A 23071-nucleotide genomic window follows, 5' to 3' on the forward strand; every position below is an offset into this window, starting at 1 on the left:
ACCAGGATACAGGGAGCTTAGAAAACTGCCTTTATTCTATTAGTTCTTGGAAAAATGAAAATACAGAAAGAGTTTAGTTGGCTGCAGAACAGCAAGAAGTTCACAGGTTAGGAGTCTGATCACTACATGGTAACCAAACTTACACAAAAAGTTTCTTTTTTTTTTTTAAGTTTTGAAACTGGGTCCAGCAATGAATTTAAGGCAACTGAACAGTTCAGAAGCTTTGAGTGTGAGCAGGCTGTCTTTTCTCATCCCTATAGCACGTTATGGAAAAAACTCCTCCTGGGTGTGCAGACCACTCATATCATTCAAATGGGTCAGACTCTTACAAATGAACAGGGGAAGAGGATCAGCTGCTTTCCACCGGACTTTATTTTCAAATACAGTTTCTTAAAAAACCCAGAACACCTTAACGCAGAGGTTACAAGTAACAGTATTAGGAAATCCAATTATACAAAAAATACTACATCTAAGCTGGGGTAAATAGATTTATTTTTGGTAACATACATTTAAACTGGCACTAATTACACAGTAACTAAAAGGTAACTAACATGAAACCACAGAACCCTCACTTTTCCTTAGCTGAATGGGACTTGGTCATTTCAGAGTGATCACATTTTCAAATTAATGTTTTATACCAAGCCATGAAAATCAGATCTTCCTAAATGTGATAGCACTGAAGCTACTCTCGATTCCATACAGCCATGTAACGGTTGTACTCAATTAGAATAGGACGTTAGTTATAAAGTAGTTACAGACCAATCCTCTGTGTTGACAGCTTTTTCTCTTTATAGAGACAAGAAAGAAGATAGAGAATTGTCTTCAATTAGCGCCTGGCATATCCTGTGAGTGCAGAAAAGGTTTGTTAGAGGAATGTTGAGGTTAACCTTGGGTGCACAGATGAATTTGATGCAGATTGTTATAAAAATCATGGTTGGCTTCTAAATACTCGTAGCAAGATGACTCGATTTTTAAATCTCTTAAGTAAATTATAGATAATGAAAAAGGCCAGTAATCATACACTAAGATTAATAAACAGCACTTCAAAATTACTCAAGTGCAGGGTGCTGCCTTGGCCATCTTCCTCTGGCCACGTTTTATAAGAGAAGGCACCCGGACTTTTTCTTGCCACGCCGGGCTTGCAAAGCAGCTCTAGTGGCCATTTCAAACACCTCCCTCACACCGTCTTTGGTCTTTGCCGAACACTCCATGTAGCCAAATGCACCAATGCGGTTTGCCATATCCCGGCCTTCCTCGGGCTTGACAGGCTCCTGCAAGAGCACAAAGGCAGCAGGTGAGAACAGCCCAAACCCACACTGCTCCTCCCCTTCCCACCCAGCTTCCCAACAAATGCAAAAGAATTTCTGGATTAAGTAATTTCTGGATTAATGAACTCGTTAGTTAAAAATCCAATGCCAGAGGACATGATCAGTTTTCTGATCTCTCTGAGCTTGAAAGCTGCAAGACTTTTTGAAAGGAGCAAGTGATTGCCTATTTCTGATGAAGCATTTATACAGTTCTTTGCCATCACTGCAAAAAACCCTATGAAAAAAATCCCCAAATCCATGCCTCAGTCTTTGTATATAGGTGTTGATTAGACAGCCCACAGAAACCAGCAGCCAGCTGTGGGTGCCTGTTTAATGCTCTGCTACAAGCACCACACACTTCTGCCATTTATTGTAAGACTCTGAAAGGAACCTGCCTGCTTCATTTTGGCCAGCTCTCGTCTTGTGTGCTCGTCATTCCTCAGGTCCTTCTTGTTTCCTACCAAGATGATAGGCACGTTGGGGCAGAAATGCTTCACCTCTGGGGTCCACTTCTCTGGGATGTTTTCTGAAGAAAATAAATAGAGGCATGACTGTACAAAACCCCACTTCTGGGGAGAGTTTTATTTTAAAGCTTTTACACACTGCCTGAATCGTTGTAACTTGATAATCCACACTGATGCCCTTTTTTCTACTCTTCATAAGGAAGCAAATAGACCTGTTCTGCTGTTACCAAAAAAGACAAGCCTGTCTGTGGTAATTTGAAGGCCAAAGGACATGTAACATCTTGGCTTCTTTCAGCAGCTACCTGACAAGGGTTAGCACAAGGGACTTCGAAGAACAGCATGCAGAATTTTGGATTGGAAAGTTATGGAATATTTTGCTTCAAGAGAAACATTTTATTATCTCCAGAAGCTAGAGATGGGCACAAAAATGAAGCCGAAGTTCTAACCTCACTTCTTTTCCTAAAGCAACACAAAACCCCTCTCAGCTCTCCCCTTACTGCAGCAGAACTGTTCAACACACTAATTACTGATACACAGAAAAAAAGGCTTTGGGTAAGTAATTTTCAATCTGCCACTTCTCCCTGCATGCAGCAAATGAATTTGTTCTCATATACAAGCAACCTCCTCCTCACATCCCTACATGACTTTAGTTTTTTAGTGAAAGGAGGACTTGGGGGCTTTTGAAAGCAAAACCTTGACAAATTCTGTATAGCAGGAAATGCTGAACAGCCTAAAACATCTGGCTGTGCTTTCATAAGCTCTTAGACGGTTGAGATGCACCAGTGGATGTACCTGCAGGCTGCATAACCACTTTTTATCTTCATGAAATTCCATTCAGCTTTTGAAGAGACATTCACTATTATGTAATATGGCATATTTTCTTGCTTGAAGGAACAACTTAGACAAGGGTTTTGAAGCCCGTTTTTGCACTACAGCCAAAATACTAATTCTGCAGCTGCACCTGGAGGTGCTCAGGTGTGCTGGCCTCTAGATGCTGCACACCTGAAAAGCTGCCTGGCAGTTCACTGCTCCCAGGGACCCTGGCACCCAGATACTGGTGAGCAGGAAGGGAGGAGAGAGAAGAGAATTTTTACAATCTGGGCAAACACAGAGTGCTGCTGCAGCTCTCCTGATACTCAATGTTGCTGGAGAATTCCCTAATGTCTGAAAACTACACACTCAAACCAGCAGCAATTCTGAAACTAGGGAAGCTCCCAAGGGAAAATACATTCTACAGTGCAATTCCCAAGGGGAATATATTGATATAGAGAAGTGGTTCTGATTCAGTTAGAGATCTACTTACCTAAACTATCAGGACTATCAATTGAAAAACACATAAGTATAACATCAGTATCTGGATAAGAAAGCGGTCTAAGTCGATCGTAGTCTTCCTGTCCTGCTGTATCCCACAAAGCCAACTCAACCTGCAAAATTAAGAAAAGGGGTTAGTCAGATCATCAGGAAAGTTCTGATTCAGAAGCCAGGAACACAATAGGAGTGAATGAAATATTTCAGTCAATACCACTCAAAAGGAGGAGACTACAAGTTCTCCTTTGACAGGAATTTGAGAATTTTACATTCTGTAACTCCAAAAATCAACTTATTGCTGCTTATGAGTCCTTTCTTTATACCTATGACCATTGTCAATTCTCTAAAAGGACATAAAAGCTACCAGCAGAAAAGCAAGACAGAAGAATCGAAGGGAATAGGCTCCAAAGGGCTGGGAAACTCTCTGACAAGCATCCCAGAAATACCATTTTTAGTGAAAGTGAACTAAATATATGCTTTTTAGGATTATGCACATTTTCAGTGGGTTTACAGCTGGAACCTGTAGTGACTTAAGAAATGTCAAGATCGTACTTATTTGTGCACAAATTTAACAAAACTGATTTGTGTGTAAAGCTTCTTGTTACTAAGAAGTAAAGTACTTAATGTTCTCAGTTTTTCTACTTTTGCTGGAGCTAGGTGAGAGCACCCCAATAGGATTGTTTAAAACTGTAGAAAGAATAGCCAACATTTAAAGCAAAGGACTTTAAAAACTATAATCAAACTCTTTAGGTACATTTACTTTTGTTTAAGATTCTCTGATGAGTCTGCCTTCACAATGGAGTGGGTGCCTTCTTTAAATCCTTGCATTCAAAAATTCCAGGAAAAAGGTCCACAGCAGCTCAGATAAAGACAGATGGGCAGAACTGGAACCCAAACGTGAGCCTGCATGTGCAATGCAACTGTCTGTTTAAATTGTGAAGAGACAAAGCCTTGAGTTGCACACATATACAAAAATAATCTTCTGTATTTTGGTCAGAAATACTCCTCCTCTCAGTGTCACCTCTGCAGTTGCAAATGTGAATTCTGTGGCAAATGTTCATATTTTTAAACAGATGTCTCTTGATGGTTCCCTCACATGACACTGGAATCAGCTCCTAAAACACCACATCTCCTACCATCACCTCTTTTGTCTTCATATGACTTCTGGACATTTCTGGTAACGCTTTTCTAGGAAGACAGAGGTAAGTGGCTGTCAAACAGAAGAGGCTTAAGCACTGCTCTCCTACAAATTTTCATAATCAAATTTTCTGAAGACCAAGAGCTTAGGTAAAATATATCCTCTAGTTACAAAAATAAAATCAGCTGATACTGCTCAAGCTGCTCATGCTATTTTCCTTTGGCTACTGGCTGCATATAGCTGATAGGGCATGACTCCCTGTTCACTCATTCAGAGATGCAGAGATTCAGGCAGAAAGGAACGAGGAAGTTAGATTTGGTGATAAGAGAGAAAAATGGATATCATACATATTTCAAACAATAGTCCTTAGTGTCTAAAATACAATATAGAAAAAAAACTGTAGAATCTGTCACTTGTGGAAAAAACATGTCCTAATATTAGTCTAAAACTAAATTTTCCTTTACTGATTCACATTATGGGAGAGGAAAGCTCTTTTTAGACTCAAATACCATTAACTATCTTGACTAAATCCATAAATAATCCATCTCTGCAACACTAGGAAATTAAATTTAACATAAAGTCCAAAACTAGCTCAAAAACCTCTTTTTCTCCAGTCAGGATCAAAAGTGAGTGATTTCAATCCATCAATCACTGTATCTGAACTAGAAGGGACTGAAAAATGTCCTGGCTCTGAGCCCAGAGCAAAGGCAATGTCACACAGGGACAAAACAGGGAAGCTCAGCACCATCAGCACCAAGACCTGCCACATGCTTGACCTGCAGTCCCATGGCAGGGTCAGCTCTGTGTGGTTACAGTACCCAAACAGACACAGGCTGTGCCTGCCTGAGAGGGTCTGTAAATAGCTGAGCTTCCAAGGTGCAAAGCTCCTGCTCTGTGTGCTTCTGGAGTATCCTGGAAAGTGACAATTTTGCACATCACCCAGCACCCTGCTGACAGAAGTGCAGAAGGCAACCTACGCAGGGATCAGCACCTACAGCTGCCCCCTGGAGCAGGTGTCTGCTTGTATGGTAAACAGAAGAACTCAAGAGGTTCCACTGATTAAAAACTGATTTTCAAAATATTTAAAACTAAAATGAAATATTTTAATAATTAGTTTACTGAAGCACAAACTAAAAATGGAGCTCAGTGAGCTGTGGCTACACTTGGGTGCTAAGAATTGTGTTCCTTCAGACAAGCAGGACAGATGATGCTGATGTACACTACAAAAATTAATCCCCTTAATCAACCTGTCTGTCATCTGTTCTCATAAGGATGCTGCATGTTGCCAGGAGTGGGTATGAAAAAAAAAAAAACCTCTCCAGGAATAAGTCTTTGTTAATTACAATACCAGGTCCCTATTAAAATAGGGACTCTGCTCCAAAGGCCAGTATCCCCAATGCCCTCAGCATCTTTGCATTGCTCCATCCCCTCTCACCTGCTGCAACATTCTACTCTGACGGATTGCATGGCTTTTAGACCCTCAGCTTGTGTACAGTTAGAAGCACCTTGTTAAACAGACACTGGATATGAGCAGGTTCTCGCAAGGCCAGTATTTTTTTTCCACAGGAACATACTTAATATTTTAAAATATTTTAAAATTTAAATAATATTTTAATAATATATTAATACAATATTTTAATAAAAATAATATTTAAAATTATATTTACAATATAAGCACTAACCACATATTAAGGAAGTGTAGAGATGCCCATGCTATTCTGAACAAACACCAGTTCATTCTGCCTCTTACAGAAGGGTTCACATACCTGCTTTCCATCCACTTCAATATCTGCTACGTAATTTTCAAAGACAGTGGGAACATACACTTCAGGGAACTGGTCTTTGCTAAATACAATCAGCAGACAGGTCTTTCCACAGGCACCATCTCCCACTATAACCAGCTTTTTTCGAATGGCTGCCATAGCTGAAAAACAAAACGATGACTTGTTAATTCAACTGTTACAACTTTTAACCAAGATGCTAATAATTAATAAACCCCAAGTCTTCAATGAATAAGACCTTTTAAATTGGTTATACATGTCCTTTAGAGAGAAAGACATGTCTGGACTTGGTAAGTTCAGATTCCCATCCTTTTAAGAAAAAAACACTCCCCAGCATTTATCAACATACTGGTGAGCCCACTAGGTGCAAGAATAATAGAAAGGAGAGGAGATGGGCCTGGTTTAGCATTTATTGATCTGTTCTGAAGGCTGAGATAGCAGCACTCAGACATAATGAGTGAGTAAGCAGCACTGTCCCAGGGTACTCTCTCAGAAGTGTATTCCAGGTAATCATATACAAGATGCTTCAATTTAAGGGCAGTAACATTTTCTTATCACACTGAGTTGTCTTTAACTACAAAGTGCCAGTCAGCTGGACTGAGGAGCACATGCTGCCACGTCAGAGCACCAACAGAAGGATCTCAAGGTAAACAGTTCCTTACATTACAACCACTACTCTGCAAAGGATTTTGGCAGGATCCATCTCACCCCTCAACCTGCTTTCCTGGGCATTAACCTGCTCCCAGGTTAATAAAGCCTGCTGTCAGCTTGCAGTAAGAGCAGGGGCTACTCAGAAGTGGAGACCCCTGTGGTGCTCCACGCAGATCTCTGCTGTGCAGTGAATTGATAATGATGAATTGATTGGTCTGTATCAGGACCATACAAATCCACGACCTGCTCATGAGCAACTCTGGCCTCAAAAAGACAGTATAAAATCTTGAAAAGCTTTAAGGAAAGCCTGGAGTCAGGGTGGGGCCGAAGGAGATGGTTGTTTTGGATCTGGCAAAGCAAACAAAACCAGCACCACGTATGTGCCTGCTCTCTCTTTTCTCCAGGCGTTTATTTATGACCGATGCAGGGACAAGCCAGGGATTTAGGGAGTGACCTGCCTACACCAGAGTGCAGTGAGGACAGACCCAGAACGACTTTCTTCTCCATAACATGAAGGCACTCCAGGGGAAGCTGCTTAGTCATCCCATGAAGCTTCCTGGAAATGGAGCAAACAGCAACGCCACCACAATACCTATGACTGCATGACCAAAATACCACAGAGGGAGCACCCTGTGAGTTAACTTTTGCCATGACAAGCCCAGAACAAAGTTCTATGAGGATGAGCAGGGCTGCTGGCAAGGGGAGAAGGCCTCAAAGAAGCACAGGAGAGATTTAAAGGACACAGCAAAAACATTTTATCCTTTTCACCTCTTCTCTTGACTCATGAAATCAAGTAAAAAGGTAAAACTACCATCTAAAAGCAAACTTTGGTACTGTTAGGTGGTGAAGAAGCAGTGGATATTAACAGAGATTCTGAACTTGTGGAAGGTTTTAAATTACTCAAGCCTAATAAAAGTTTTCTTTCCATTGTTTTAGATGATTTTGAATACTTTCTAGCAATGGTAGTATTTGAATTTAACAGAACTGGAAATTATCTGTCCTCTGTACCAACTTAAGATCAACTACTTGTAACTTCTATTTAATGTCAGTTTTGGCTAATCTGCCCTTCAACTCCTACAAAACCTCTGAAGTAATCTACTGGTGTGCTCCACAACATTTACAATGAGAAAATTTCTCTCAATGTGTACCCTCGCTCTTTGATGTAATATATGCCCATTACTGTTTGTGCTGTTTTTCGTGGCCATAAGGAAATGGATTATTCTCTTTCCCCAGTGCAGTTGAGAATACATGCCTTCATTTCGTCTTCTCTTCAGACAAAACAATGCCAGTTTATTCAAGCCTTCTCTGTAAATCATATTTCCTAGACTTTCCCATTGCTCCCTTCTGGGCAGAGTCCAATTGGCACAAATTTACCGAAGTGTGGAGCCCAAAAGCTGAATCCAGTATTTCTCCTAGGGCTCTGTGAAGAGTGCCCAGAGCTGAAGGATTAATTTCATTGATCTTCTTGGATACCCTGCTGCTTAAAGACCAATCTGGAATTATGTGTCTTTTTCTTTCTTCTTCCCCTCCCCTGAAGACAACACTGTTGATACAGTCAGCTTTTAATTCCTGATAGCTCACAGACTTTTTTTCATTCAGATGTCTATACAGTGAGTAGTTCTCTCTTCACACAGCTGAGTATCCACTGCCACACTTTTATTTATCCTTACAGTGACTGATGGTTTATTCTACCTTCAGGTTCTAGCTCTGTCCTCCCGTTTAATCATGGTCTGTTGGATGCAAGTTTAATAGTAGTGATTCCCAGATAATCATCTAGGCCATTGATGAAACCACCCCAGAGACACAGTGGGTGGCTGATGGAATGGGATAACTTGTCCTTCCTGCCATCCTCCCTCCTTCTCCCTTCTGTGCTGGTGGCTGGGACTGGCCTGTGCTGCCTTGAGTTACCTGCAGTATCACCCAGGGTAGGTAACCTTTTGGCATTACCTATGGATAACTGTATTTTTCAATGGAGTAACAGATCAACTCTATCTTCTTCTAAATACTTCAGTCACACAGATTATTTTTAAAGTGTTCTTTGCCAGTTAAATTTTATGCTTTGGCCTTCTACATAGCTATGCCTAAGGTCTACAAAGAAACTACAATTGTTTAAAAAAACCCACAAACCTATTATTTAATGTAGATCTTTCTACAAATCCTTCCCCAAAAAAGCTTGAAAATTTTATGATATATATATAAAAATTATTTCAGGAGCTTTATTTTATCTCCTCACTATCTTTCTCCTGAGAAAAGACTATCATGAAACTCTCAGCCTGAATGCCTCCTGAGACGTGTTGACATCATTGGGATCCAATGAGCAGTGTGTGCTCAACCACTTCCTTCCCACTGCTCAGGACCTGCCCCATGAGGCTCTCCTGCTCACAGAGTTCTGTGCAGGACCGTCACCAGGACAGATCAAACCTGCCCAACAGTCCCCTCCATCTAGTACATTCAAAATCTAGGGAATTAAAATTCCCTCAACATCAGCTCCTAGAGGATCCTTCTGGACCATCACAAAAAGCCTCAACCACATTATCATTTTTTGGTGACCCATGGCATCCTTGTATTTTTTTACTTTAGTTTCACCTTCCACAGCATTACCACAGAACAATTTCTTCTAGAATAAATGTATTGTATAAAATCCAATTCAAGAGGCAAAGATCACCACTTAAAATCTCAAATTTTCAGAAGCAGCCCAGATTATAAATGCTGGGTAGATATAAACACCTCAGGATGTCAGCTCTGATCACCAGATAGATACCTCCACCCACCTCGGAAGGAAGTCTCCAAACATGACAACCACTTCTTTCTACTTATCATTATCAATGAATGGTTTGGGTTGGAAGGGACCTTCAAGATCATATAATTCCAACCCCCTTTCACTAGACCAGTTTGCTCAAAGCCTCATCCAACCTTGAACACTTTCTAATTTAGGAATTCCTTGAATTTCCTAATTTAGAGGATTCAGTGTACAGATCAGCATATTTCAGCTAGTTATTTTTAGCTAAAATAAATACATTCCTCTCCAGTGGGCAGCTGTAAAGGGTTGTCAGGTCTGGCAAAGATTCAGAAAAACAACATCTTGGTAGCACAATAGAGAAAAAAATGGATTGTTAGAATGGAGCTGCATCTTAGTGGTGCGTGTCACAAGGACAACACTAACAGCATTCAGGTCTTTCTGGTGCATTCTAACATGCTCTGGTTTTCTTCATCAAGTACTCTGAAACATGAAAATACATCAAATTTATACCAGCAGTATGTGGGAATCAAAGCACTTTGTTGGCCTAAAGAGTTTCATTTAAGATGCACATTACACACAATTTACTATTTGCTGCACCACAGCTTTTCACCAGTGAGCACATGCCTGCATTTAGAGCTAAAAAACCTCCATGAACTACCTGAGAAGGTGCAACAAACAGCCCAAACCCAAGCTACTACTGCCTCACTGTAACTGAACAAAATACTACACAGTCATCCTTTCACACAACACATAGAGCAGGGAGAGTCCAATAAACCCAGAAAGCTGCTGGAACTGCATCACTGATGATGTATGCAGAACATTGAGAAAGAAATAATTTATCCCAATTAGTGTAACAGAATGGCTGCAGTGATCTTCTAGGAGAACCTGTGCTGTCTTCTGCAGCAAGGCAAGAGGTTTGCAATTTTTCCTACTCTTAAATGAACCACTCTTCCAACCTTTGCATTTATAGGATTCTCAAAACCAGCTAGTTTGCTAGATTCAAAGTGGAAACTCTCACAACATGACTCAAGTGACTCATCTGAATGGAAGAGATTCAATTATGACATTTCCCCAGCCTCAGCCAGTGTCTTTCACAGGTATTACAGGAGCTTTAGACATCACTTACTCAATCCCACTAACATCACAGGAGGTTACAACACAAGGAGCTCCTGTTTGCTGAGTTGCCACACTAATATCCTTGTTACAGGAGGTTGCTGTTTCTAAGTGCAGTGAGGCTCCAAGATTCCTGCAGCATAAAGCCCTGCTTGTTAAGGGAATCCACCAAATACTCCAGAAGAATTAGAAATGGGAAAAATATTTTTTCCATGTTTTAAACATACTGCCCCCAAGTATTACTCTTTACTGCAAGGGAATTTGCCTCTTCAGCATGCTATTTATTTTTTCAAGGAACAACTTTTCTAGTGCCTCCTCTCCAGCAGGTCCCAAGGCCACACAGCATGAGTGACGATTGTGGACACACTGTTGACATTCTGAAGTTGGATAGGCTGGTAACAAATATGCTAGGTTTGTCTGTCTCATTCTGGATCTCATCCTGGAGAAAGTAACTGATGGAAGAAACAGTCCTTTACCATCACACAGGTATCACAACTATACTTAATTTCAATTCCCAATTAACCATTAGTAACTTTACGTTGCCTGCTATGCTATACAGATCCTTTACATAATGCAGAATTTTGTAAAAGAAAATATGTATTTCTGTATTATTGCATGTCAGCAACAACTCAGCAGAAGCAGTTCAGAAGCTGTTCAGCATGCAGTAAGAACACTGCAGGGGATAGGGGGAGAACATCCTTTAAATTCTTTCCCACCTAATCTTGCTCAGATCCTTAAAACCAAAATGTTGGAAGGTAAAGGTTTTGAAATCTTAGAAAGACTGCCTTGCTGCTGACTCCTCTACACAGTAGTGAAGCAGTTTGCTGCTGAGTGAATTACAGCCTGGCACTCTTCTCACATGCCTTATTTCCCTTCATTCAGTTAGCCCTGCCCTGGGCAGCAGGAGGAACAAGAGCCGGGCTGAGGGACCAGAAGAAGAAACCCTGCTCGTGTCTCCCACCCTGACCAGCGAGGCCCTGCCCTCTACCTACCACAGGGGAGAACTGACTCTGTCCCAGTCCCTCAACTGCCTCTGCCTCAGTACCTGCATTTACTCTTAAAATATACTCACTTTTGTTCAAGTCTGAGGTGGAGGAAGAAAGAGTTTTCCCCAAAGACTCCAGGGATCAAGAGGGGATGAGCAGGCTTTTCTCACAGTTTTCTTCTGGCCATTTAGCAAGGTCAGACATTAACACTGAGAACTAGCAAAGCAGTTTGGAGTCCAAAGTAGATCAGCCCCAAAGAAACAGATCTGATTTTAGGGCAGCTGTGTAGTCAGTGAAGAAAGAGATTGAACATAGAGCATCTGAGTGGGTGAAGTGGTCCAAAGACTATGACCAGGGAAGGGGTCAGGCAAACAGGCCAGGAGGAGAACAGTGAAGGATGTAACCACTCCCTTAGAACAAAATTCAGGATTCCCACGTTTCCAACAGCAGGCAAGCATCTCAGCCTTCTCCTCCACTGAAGTCCCAATGGAGAATGTCAGCAACTATACATTCTGTAATCCTTTTTTGCTGCTCACCTCTCATTAGTGAAAGCACATATAAACAAATACCAGAAATACTGCAGCTTGGTGCTGAAATGCTAATCCTGCTACCTTAAATCAATCAGCTTCCTTCAGCATATGTAAGCCTATGTGTACTATCATGCCATTTTCCCCCACATAACCAACACAGGATGACCCTGCTCTTCCATAGCAATAGTTGTGAAGTAAAAGAAACTGTGACCCCAATTCACCTCTTACAGAAGCTGCAAACTGGGAAGTCAACAGCCTTGGGACTGAAATAAAAGTAAGAAAAAAAATTATGGAAAAACGTGACTCAATCACATAAAGGAATCAGATACAGCCCATGTTTCTGCTACAGGGTTCCTAAAAGGTCCTGGAATCCATACATACCCCAAAACATGCGGCAAGCAACCATTTATTTATTGTCTGAACTGATCTGTACAGCCACACTGACAGTCAAGGTAGACACGCTGAGCTCAGAGTATTTGCTCTTTTGACACCATGAACCACCTGAAATCAAGCATTACTGGGATGGAACCTCAGTTCAATTCCAAGCCACCAGAATCAAAGAATTAAAAACATGAATGTGGTCACCTCTATCAAGGGGACAGCCAACACATTTCATTGTAATGATGAAGACTTTCTTAATTCTGTGCAAGTTTGCCTGTGGACACTTCCACTCATAGACCAAAAAGCCACATTATTTAAAGTGTTGCTAACAAGGCCTTTGAGAAATAGCTATATTTATATTCCTTACTGCAGCCAGTAGATAAAGCAGTTTGACAGTACTGCAAAATAGACCTATTTCTAACTACAGCACTATGTGGGAGCAGTTGGTGAGAAAAAGCAATCTGCTGGGGCTTTTTGGGAGGGTTACATATGAAATCTAACACTTGAAAAAAGTTTCAAAGGTGGCAAAGCATAGGGCAGGCTACTGATACTGCACATTAAATTTAACCCTCAGAGAAATGGAATTTTTCTGTTGTAAGACTGAAGTACAATTAAAAAACTGACACAGAAGGTCAGCATAGTACCCAAAAGGATTAAACACTGAACACAGGTCCTTTGGGAAGGTCTTTGGACAAAGCAAGCTGAGTGTTCAGCTTTCTGATAACAGTTCATTCAGCCTATGTCAACCAGGCTCAAGTCTGGCATGTTTTACTAGCTTGGAAAAAGTGCCTTGAAAATAGAGCTGTACATTTCCAGAGCCAGCTTTAAATCAGGAGCAGCATAGCTGTGTTCACCCCCAGCTAATAAACCTCCCCAGGTCTCAGCTAACTCCACAAATAACCAGCTCAAGCCTCTTTGTACTACATCACCAGAACTGGGAACAGGGTCAGCTTAGCTGCATTAGGTCTTAGCAACACTGGTTGCCAGACCCAGTGAACCCTTAATGACTGATTAATTTTATACAGTCGTTAGGAGTTATCCAAAAGTACACAATAGGTGTTTAATAGGCATGGGCATAGAGTGCATTTTCGTTAAGGACAGAGACTGTTGTTCATGCTGCCTCTGCAATGGCTGTGCTGGGGCAGGAGACTCCTCATGCAGCATAAAGCCTGCCAGTGCAATGTTTTGGAGGAAACCTGAATCAGCCGTCAGCACCAGATCCGTGCCGAGTGTCATGCGGACACAGCACGCCTAATCTGAGATATCATGTGAAGTCTCAAAGTAGGATTCATCCTATCAAATTACAGCCTTTGCCCTTGCCTTCCTCTTCAGGAAAAATCCTGTGTGACAACACACAATTCATCTTCCTCTCAGAGAAGAAAATTGTTTTGGATTCTAATAAATTGGCTTGAAAACATTTTGCTTTGCTCTCCTTCCCTGTACAGAGCACCCGCCTGGGCTTTATAGGAACAAGCCTCAGCACTGCCAAGTGCTCCCAGGAACACACAAACTATCTTCTGTTAAAACACCCAAATCATGACATGTGCAACACTCTACACCTAGCACTGTGTCCCACAAGCAGCTCTAACATGGACACTGACCACTGGACCAACTTGTTTTTGCACCTAAACTTACACCTAGAGATTCATACGTGTGAGTCTACTGCAGGACATTGAGTTAGGAGGTAGGTCTCTCCACCTCAGTGCCTGGCATTTTGGATAAACTCAGGACTGGATTCTTGCACTAAAGAAGAGGAAAAATGACCAAGAAGCTTTTCCCTCCATGCTCTCCAGCCTTCAGCTCAGGAGCTTCTTGGGTCAGATGTGGTTCCCATGAATTTGGTAACCTCAAACAGATTTCTCCTCCATGAACTTGTCCAGAATCCCTTTGAACCCATGTAAACTTCCAGCACACACAACATCCTGTGGAGGGAGTTCCCACAACTTAATTACACATTGTCTAAAGCCACTTCCTTCAAATTCAAGCTTGTCCCTATTAGTTTCTTTTACTGCCTCCTAATTCCGAAATGGAAAGGGAGTGAACAATTTGCCTCCGCTCACCCTCTTCCTGCTGCTCACATAACAGCCTTTCCAGACTGGAGCACCATAACACAGAGCTGGTTGGGGTTTTTTTAAATTAGCTTTACACATTTGACAGTAGTGACTGTCTATTCCTGGCATAAGGAGTAACAAAGTGGTAGAGGTGTCACCTTCCCATCCCACATGGTCCATCCCAGCTCCAAATGCCCCAGGGTTGCTGCAGCACAACTCCAGGAGCAGGAGCCTTAAATCCATTCACACAGTATCAGAGAACCACACCCTGAGATGCATTTCAAGTGCAAACAAGCCACTGCTTGGTCATTCCCCAGTACATTTCACCCCCTGCATTAATTCAAGTGCAGATCATCTTGACTTCAAAATAGCAGTAACAGAGAATGCCATACCAGGCTCCTCACTCCAGCAGTCAATTACATTTTCTGCATTATGATGAGGTTTTCCTTGTCACTTCCTTACTTCTTCAGCCTCTGCAAATTTCCCATTACTGGCATTTTGTATTTCTTCCTGGTGACCACTCAAAAACACAGCCCAAGAGTCCAACTCCTTCATGTTCTCACTACATACACACTCACTTGAGCTTCCACTTGCCTTTCACAGTTGCCCTCTTTCTAATAAATTTAATATGAACCATATTGATTTTGTTCTGGATTCTTTTCTCACTGAAAATGACATGCAATTACTGTCAAGCACTAACTGAAGGCTAAGATGAACATTTGCACTTAAGAACCAAACTAAAACAATTAACACCTCTTGTTTCTATTTCCCCCAGTCCAGGCTGAGTGACACTGCCTTAATTCTTTCCTGAACACTTTGTTACTTATTCCATTATTGTAACTGGGATTGATGTCTTAGTCTGATGGGATTCCAATCATTAAGATTGTCCTACTTCTCTTTATTATTGCTGCATATTAACATTCTTTCAAACTCAAACTGTTGCAGTATGTAAAGAGCTTTCTGGAAAAAAAATTACATTGCCCCCCACGATTTTCAGGCCAGAGATCTTCAGAGCTAAGATATATATCAAAACAGAGGTGTCTATTACCAAATCTGGTCAGATTAGGTGTGCAATATCATTCAACCTTTTTTTTTTTTTAAACTTAATGAGATAATCAGAATACCTGATTGCACGGAAGTTCTCTGTGTATAGATAAATAGCTGCCAAAAGATAGGAAACCAGGCAGAAGGAAATGCTCAGCGCTCTCAGAAAAACACCTGTGGAACCTGCACAGCCCAACGTTCATAAATGACCTGAAAAAGTGAAGAAAAATAGCTATACAACAAAATGTACAGGTGATGTCAAGATGTAGAGGTAATAAAGGCAAGGGCTAACTGTGATGGATTTCAGAACTTTAACAGGCTCTGTGCCTTGGCAATAAAATTTGAAAGAGAGAAATGTGAAGTGATATGTAATGTAAAAACCAGATTCAACTTTCTATATGAAATTATGGACCGGGAGCTGATCACTGACACTCAAGGACAGCATTCAAAGGTTATGTAGTTAATTTCTTTTAAATAAAAGCTCAATACTCCGAAGTGCCACAATTTTGAAGATTCCAGTATTAAGAACTAGGAGAAAAGGAACAAGCCAGAAATCATTAAGATGATGTCGGAATCCATTGCATGACTGCATCTTCTGATGTGTGCAGCTGTGATCCTCCCATGTCAAAAGGCTATAAATGAACTGGAAATGACTCAGAGCAGGGCACACGGATGATTAAACTACACAACAGTGACCATATGAGGAACAACTACAGCAGAACTGGAAAAAGGACAGTCTGGAAGAGACACAACCACAGAAGAAAACAACTGGATGCTCCTCTCAGACCCTAAAGAGCAGTGAGCAAAGCTGGGACCTGAAACCAGGACAAGAACAAACAAGACAAGCCAGCTTGAAAGTAAAGGCAGGCAGGCCTCGCAGCAGGACACATGGCAAGGCCTCACCACATTTCAACTTTTTAGATCCATAATTTCATAGTTATTTGAGCTCCTCTTTCCTCCCAGTTACTTTCTGCAATTTTGAGCTTCTGTTTCCTATTTTCTATGTTCAGTTACTTAGTCTCTCTTATTTCATCTGTAGGGCTTTCTCGCACTGTTTTATAAGTGTGAACAAAACAGATGCCTTCATTTCCTTTCCAAGCCAGGTTATTTAACTCACATTCAACTTGGTAGGAGAAAAACACTGCAAAAGAAGGTTCCTGAAAGACCTTTTTTAAACATGTTTAAATTAAATTTTTTAAAAACTAAACCAGCAATATGTGCAAGCAAAACTCTGTCTTAACACTGTCAACGTGCATCCTGTTTTTTTTAACACCAAACTTAGCACGGTGCTCCTGATCAATTACCTGCAAAGTTCACCCCTATAGTGTTCACCTCCCTATTGGTACATAATTAGTAAATTAACACCATTTCAGAACCCAGGGAAGAAGACTAATTTGAGCATTTCTCCCTTGTCTTCCTTACCATGAGGAGTCTCTCTCCAAGGCTGAAGGCAAAGTTTGGATTTTGGGGGCAGAAAGAAGGATTCTCTCCTCAGGATCTGTGGCTGTTGTTGCTGTCCTTGCCCCCCCCCATGGGCTCATTTGCCCCCACTGACTACATCTTTGCTATCTGTAGGCACAACGACTTACAAGAGCACTTCTCTTATGCAATACTGAGTCCCAAGATTACTTTGCACAAAATGAGATTAGGGCTTAATATTGAGGTAATTATAGTAGATCTGTGGATTTCCATGCGTGCGTAATCTGCAAAACACTTTGCATTTCGGCCAGTTTTTTCTTAATGTCCTCTCCTCCCAGACACCTCCTGCATGTCAGATGGGATGTGGGGCACCTCATGCTGAGCAAGGCAGGCTTCTGCTTGGGCGTGGTGGCTCTGTCTTCAGGTGCTGGCAGTAAAGCACATACGGACAAGAAAAACTAACACTAACTTTTCCAGACAGCCATCTACTTGTACCCACAACTGACACTCACCTGTGTTCCCTCCTCCTCTTCTCCCACCACAAGACATCTGTTGAAACTGCACTGGTTCAGATCAAAAACCCAGCAAGCCCAACATTGCCTGACACATGCAGGTATCTCAGACAGAGTAAAAGAAGGAGCAAATGCACTGATACCACCATGAGTGTGTTTTCTCAGTTGACAGCTTGGGGGTAATTATTTCTTTTTATTCTTTATGCCCGAGAGCCCAACATTTGACAGTGTTTTCTCCTGTCATTCCACCTGTTTGGTTCTGAAGCCACATAAATTGTTGTCATTCAAAGCACTCTGTGGCCCTGCGGTCTCAGTGCAGACTGAGGGAGAGGCACCATCAGTTTTGATCTAGGCCAGACTGCTTGGTCATGTCTTTGCCAAGCTAAGGAGTTCAAATCTTTTTAAGCATCCCTTGTATGGAATCCATTCCTTATCTCTGATCACTATTTTCAGCCTCAACTTTGCTTTTCCAGTCGCAATGTATCTCAAAGCACATCTTTCTTCGTGCCACCCCACTGTAATTATTGTGTTGAGGACTAAGAGCCATGATGCTATCCCTGTTTTCCTTTTTTTGTTCCTTTCCCAAAGCCCCTCATACAAACTCATACGATCACTGTTGAACACAACTTCCATTTTCACAGAAATATGGCAAGCTCTTCCTTCTAAGTGGCAATAATTAACTTTCACCCCATCAGTGCATAAACAAATTAAGATTACCCTCCTGCTTTGTATTTATCTGGAACAAATTTCATTTGGCATTTTGCTGCCTGTAATTCAGTGTCAGAAGGACAAGCTACGATTCTTCCTAATCAGCTCTGGTCTTTTCTTCCCTTCATCCTCAACACCTTTCTCATTTATGAATATGTTGTACAGTAGAGATGTAACACAGACCCCTCTTCTCTTGTCCCAAACTTCCCTTCTCTGTGCTTCTCGAGTCATTCAAAACCTCCAGCAGATAGGAGCTGCACCATTTCCTTTGCAAAAGCCACACTGCCTTTCTGCTACTCTTAAGTTGTTGGTCCATCTGGTTAGCTTTTTTCTCTCTTCTACTTTTTAAAAAGGCACTGAACTCTGATATCCTGCTGAACTATCTTTAAGAACTGCTACCACATAAATCCTCTTCTATTTCTGTGGCTTCAAGGTATTGAGAAGTTACACAGTGTAATTAGTAATTCAGTCATTTCAGGCCCGAATTTCCTTTGGAACCCTTGGGCAAGCACCATCTGGTCTTGGCATCTTGTAACTGTATTTATTACTTTGCTCTATAAATTACTTTGCTGAAAATTCAAGCAGAGACAGATCTTCCAATGACTCCTGTTCTCCATAAAGAGAGTATCTGGCACAGGGAACCTCTTTGGACTCCTGGACTCCTCCATGGGAAACAGGGACAAGATGAAAGATGAATAAGTCATCTTTCTACTCATGGCTTCATCATCAAATATTTCTTTCACTTTTCCATCTATTGGCCCTCCAGAATCCTGAACCTTTCTTGTTTCTGATGAACTTGGAAATTTTTTTTCCTGTTTCTCAGAGTCTCTCTGGCAGGTCCTTGTATTTTTCATTTGACTTGCCAGACTTCATGTTCTTATTTACTTTTCTGGTCAACTTCACGACTTAAACTTTCTGAAGGCTGTATTCTTATTTCTAATACTTTCTTTATCCCAAACTGCATGCTCATTCTCATCTGTCAACATTCCACAGTATAATTTAAAATCCTCCCAACAACATTTTCAATTTCAAGTGCAGAAGCCTAGTTCTGCTGTGGTTTACATGGAACCCAGCCTTTCCAAACAGCTCTTGGACTGAGGTTCAAAAAATGAGCCAATTCACTTGGTCAGCACCCAGTCAAGATCCCACTGTGATCTCACTTCACACAATTTCAACAGAGCAGACGGGAGCTGAAGAATAAAGAGCCTCCAGGTGTAAAATATAAGAAAAATGAAATGCTAGCAAAGAATGCAAACAGAGATAACTGGTACTTGGACAGCTGCTAGCTCTTTCAAATCACTGACACATGCAAAGACAATCTTCCTTAAAACTGTGAAGATGAGGAGGAGGAATCCCTTTGTACATATCCACACTAGCAACCTGCTCCAAATGTGACAGTTCAGGCCAGGTGAGACAGAACTATTTATGGCTGCAAAACACTGCTAATTAACCGAGCAAAGAGACTGAATTGAGCTCTGTTTCTGATTAAAAAACAACAATAAAAAAGCAAGCAGAAAACCCACAACTGTCAGAGCCTGGGGAAAGCAAAACCTCATATTTGGTGTACTGCCCAATTTTACCGGGTATACTTGTGATTCTCCATCTGTTTGTTTTACAAGGGATCTTGGTCATGAAAGGTGGTCAGAGAAAAACAGCAAACCTTCTTCTGATTAGTTTAATTAGATGACTCAGGAAGGACTGGCTTTTAGTTGTGTGGATGGCAAATATCTTAATGAAAAGGTGGTCTATAGATATTTTAGTTCAAATTTTATAGTCTCAAATGTCCTTCCCAAATGAAAATATGGTGATAGGAAAAGGACAGAAGAGAGGATGGACAGGGCAGTGTCATTCTACCAACTCCAATTCGCCTTTGTTACTTTATTCACTGTTCAGAATGAGTCTTAACAGATCCCACCAAGACCAGAAAGCGTCCAGACATTGAACAGTAGTGTAAAAGTAACAGTAACTTAACCAGTGTACCACAGACAGTATTTTGGGATATTTTTGCTTATTTTTGAGATTTACCAAAAAGTAATAAGCAACTACCTCTTTCTATTCAGCTACCCACTATTTATAGCAGGAGAGGAATTATACCAAAAGGCAAGGAGCAGAGGATTTTCATCATGCATTCAGGTGTGTGCAGGTGCACAGCTGTACCCTGGGAATGGAATGAAGGTCAGCTGTCATTTGGCACATTTATTTTGCATTGCACTGTTCTCTATTACAGAGTTTCACCCTTATTATGTGTTTTACTAGGACAAGCTCATCATGGATTAATTTAAGATTTCAAGGGCACACTTGCTGTACTTTATCAACATGCTAACTTCCTCAAACTCACCCCATTACACTTCTCCTCCACATTAGTTCAAACTACATTTAAAGACACATTATAAGGCAACAGAGCAGAACAAGAGAGAGATGAAATTTAGTACTAAAGGTAAAAGATGGTGGTTGAGTGGAGACTTGGAAAGGACCTGATGATGCTACAGCAGCAGGGAGTAAAATGTTAGAGAAACTGAGAAGGTACACTTGGCTAATGAAAAGGTAGCCAAGGTCAGAAATATCTAGCACAGAGCAGACATGGTGTGAGGAAGAGCCCACAGGGTTCTGGACAACTTAAATATATTGAGAGAAAAAGATTAAGTGTAAAAACCAGAAAAACCAAGAGTTACTATCAGAAAAATGAGGAAAGATGATGATACTTCCAACACCTCTCCAAAATGTTTTCATTTGGAATTTGCTTATCTGAAGAGCCATCCCCAGTCCTACATCCTGGTGGCAGTTAAGATCATTTAGGATGTTTTTACTGTCAATTCCTGGCTCAGAGAACTCCCCGCCTCTGGCGCTTGGCTGCTGTGGCACTCGGCCAGAGCCTGAGATTGGTGAGGAGGGATAACATGAGAGCTGCTCAACTCAGTTCTGCTGTGACTGAATTTATTTTGCCCCTTATGTGACGATGCATTCATGTCTTGAAAAATTATTTTTGAAAAACCCATGTATTCTAGTGTTAAATGATACCAATCACCCAAATTTATGGGTGATTGTACAAATCTTACAAATTTATGTCAAACATTTATGCTGAATGTGCTGTTAAACATTCCAGTGAACTAATTAAAGTGAAATAAGGCTAATGTTTTTCTTTTTTTAAACATGCAGCCTTGGTCCAAATCAGTACCAGAATTAGACTCTGAATATTTGAACGAGAAATGCCAGTGCTGTGTGGCTGGAGACCTGGATAAGAACAGAACAGGGCAGGAAGAAACCATACATGTATCAGAAGAATCTTCAACAGCAAGCAAATCTTTTCACAAGCAATCTTTTCAGGGAGGGAAAGACTTAATATTTCCATACTGGGAAAAAATCCCCAAATAAAGCCATCAGAGAACCTAATACTTTGAGTTACAAACAATATTTAGGGCACATAAAATTAACTTTTGAGATTTCTGAGACAAAAAGAAGATCAACAGAAGTCTGCTTCTGGAAGAAGTTCACCATTTCAGTCACACAGATGACAGAATTGCTACTTAGGCTAAGCTCTAGGAGTGGGGGGGAAAGGCAACAACAAACTTAACATTACCTAGGGAGGTCTTAGTGTTAGATTTTCTCCAAATACTGTATCACACAGAGAAAGGGTGGGTGGGAACCACTGCTGGTGAAGAATTCCCTGCAACAAACAGGTGAACTGTACCAGGAGAGAAACAAAAGCTGGATATGAGGCAGCGACTAAAAACAAACAAACCCCCGTTCCAGACACCTCTTAAAGGGATATCACAGTAGTTGTGGTATCATTGGATTGGGAGCAATACTTCATCCTGAGTATCTGTAATAACTAACTCTCCACACCTCTGGGAGAAGTTTTTGGGTCTTATTTTTAAAACTCGAACAGTAGTCTCGAGGTTCCTCTAGCCCTCAAAAGAAAAGGTTTCTGCAGGGTGTAGTTTAACACGGGGCAGCTCTCAGCCCAGGTGAGGCTGTCGGGGCTCCGGTCGTGTCAAACCACCCCCGGCGCTTCCCCGGCCTGCTGCAGCCGCCCCACCAAAAAAACACCGCCCAAACTTTCCAGTTTCGCTCCAAAGGCCGATTCCTCCTCGAGATAAAAGTTCAACGGCGCACAAACCCCTGGCAACCCTTCCACAGGCACCCCGGCACGGCCCCGTGTGCCGCGGGGGGCCCGGGACGACCCGCGGGTGCGACCCCCGGTGCGGGCGGGGCGCGGCCCCGGCGCTGCTGACGTCACACAACAAGCTGCCACTCACCGGGGCACCCCCGGTGCCGCCCGTGTCACCCCGCGGGGCCGGGGGGCAGCGCCGCCTCCGCCTCCCTCCGCATCGCCCACGGCCGGGCGGCGGTACCGGGTCCCGGGCGGGGCGCGGGCGGCTCCCGCGGGAGAGCCCCGGGGCCGCGCCCCTTCCTCCCCTCCCCCGCTCCCGCGGCCCGGAAAAGGCCCCGTTACCGGCCCCGGGAACTCGCGGAGGGGCCACCCCCGCCATCCCTCCCCTTTTGTGCGCGGCGGCGGTGGCGGCGAGAGGCCCGGCCGGGCCCGGCCGCCCCCGCCCGCAGGCCGCGGACTCCCGGCGGGGGCGGGCGGGCCCCACCCGGCGACGGCGGCGGGAAGGGGGGAGGGGAGAAGAGAAGCCGGCGATCCGCCCCCCCCCCCCCCCCCCGCGCCCCCCGGTCGGCAGAGAGCCCCCCGGTACCTGCGGCCTGCGCTGGTCCGGCTCCCGCCGCCTCCTGCTCCACAGGCCCGAGCGCGAGCGGCGGCGGCGGCGGCGGCGGAAACGGGCGGGGCGGGCCGTGCGCGCTCCCGGCCCCGCGCGCGGCGCGCTCCCGAGCTGCCCCGCCCGGCCGCGCGCGGCCGCCCGCCCCGCGGCCAATCGGCGCGGCCGCGCGCGGGGGCTGCCGGGAAGGGCCGCTATAAAAACGCCGGTGCTATTTACG

The 23071-nt window shown here is 42.8% G+C and overlaps 1 protein-coding gene across 4 annotated transcripts; it reads right to left on the reverse strand.

Moving 5' to 3' along the window:
- Nucleotides 1-7: 7 nt before the first annotated feature.
- RHOA (ras homolog family member A) lies at nt 8-22935 on the reverse strand. Of its 4 annotated transcripts, none has more exons than XM_053953568.1 (6): nt 22831-22930; nt 15575-15704; nt 5984-6141; nt 3075-3195; nt 1703-1833; nt 8-1271 (listed from the first exon to the last, which is right to left on the reverse strand). In XM_053953568.1, exons 3-6 carry the CDS (start codon nt 6137-6139, stop codon nt 1098-1100), a joined length of 582 nt encoding a protein of 193 aa, XP_053809543.1. In that variant the 5' UTR covers nt 6140-6141; nt 15575-15704; nt 22831-22930; the 3' UTR covers nt 8-1097. The 4 variants fall into 4 exon arrangements, with proteins under 4 accessions (XP_053809543.1, XP_053809544.1, XP_053809542.1 ...); XM_053953569.1 differs by lacking the exon at nt 22831-22930 and adding an exon at nt 21711-21797; XM_053953567.1 differs by lacking the exon at nt 15575-15704 and having other exon boundaries at nt 22831-22935.
- Between the last annotated feature and the right edge of the window lie 136 nt (nt 22936-23071).

The sequence above is a fragment of the Vidua chalybeata genome, chromosome 12 (genome assembly GCF_026979565.1).
Source record: "Vidua chalybeata isolate OUT-0048 chromosome 12, bVidCha1 merged haplotype, whole genome shotgun sequence".
NCBI classification, from domain to species: domain Eukaryota; kingdom Metazoa; phylum Chordata; class Aves; order Passeriformes; family Viduidae; genus Vidua; species Vidua chalybeata.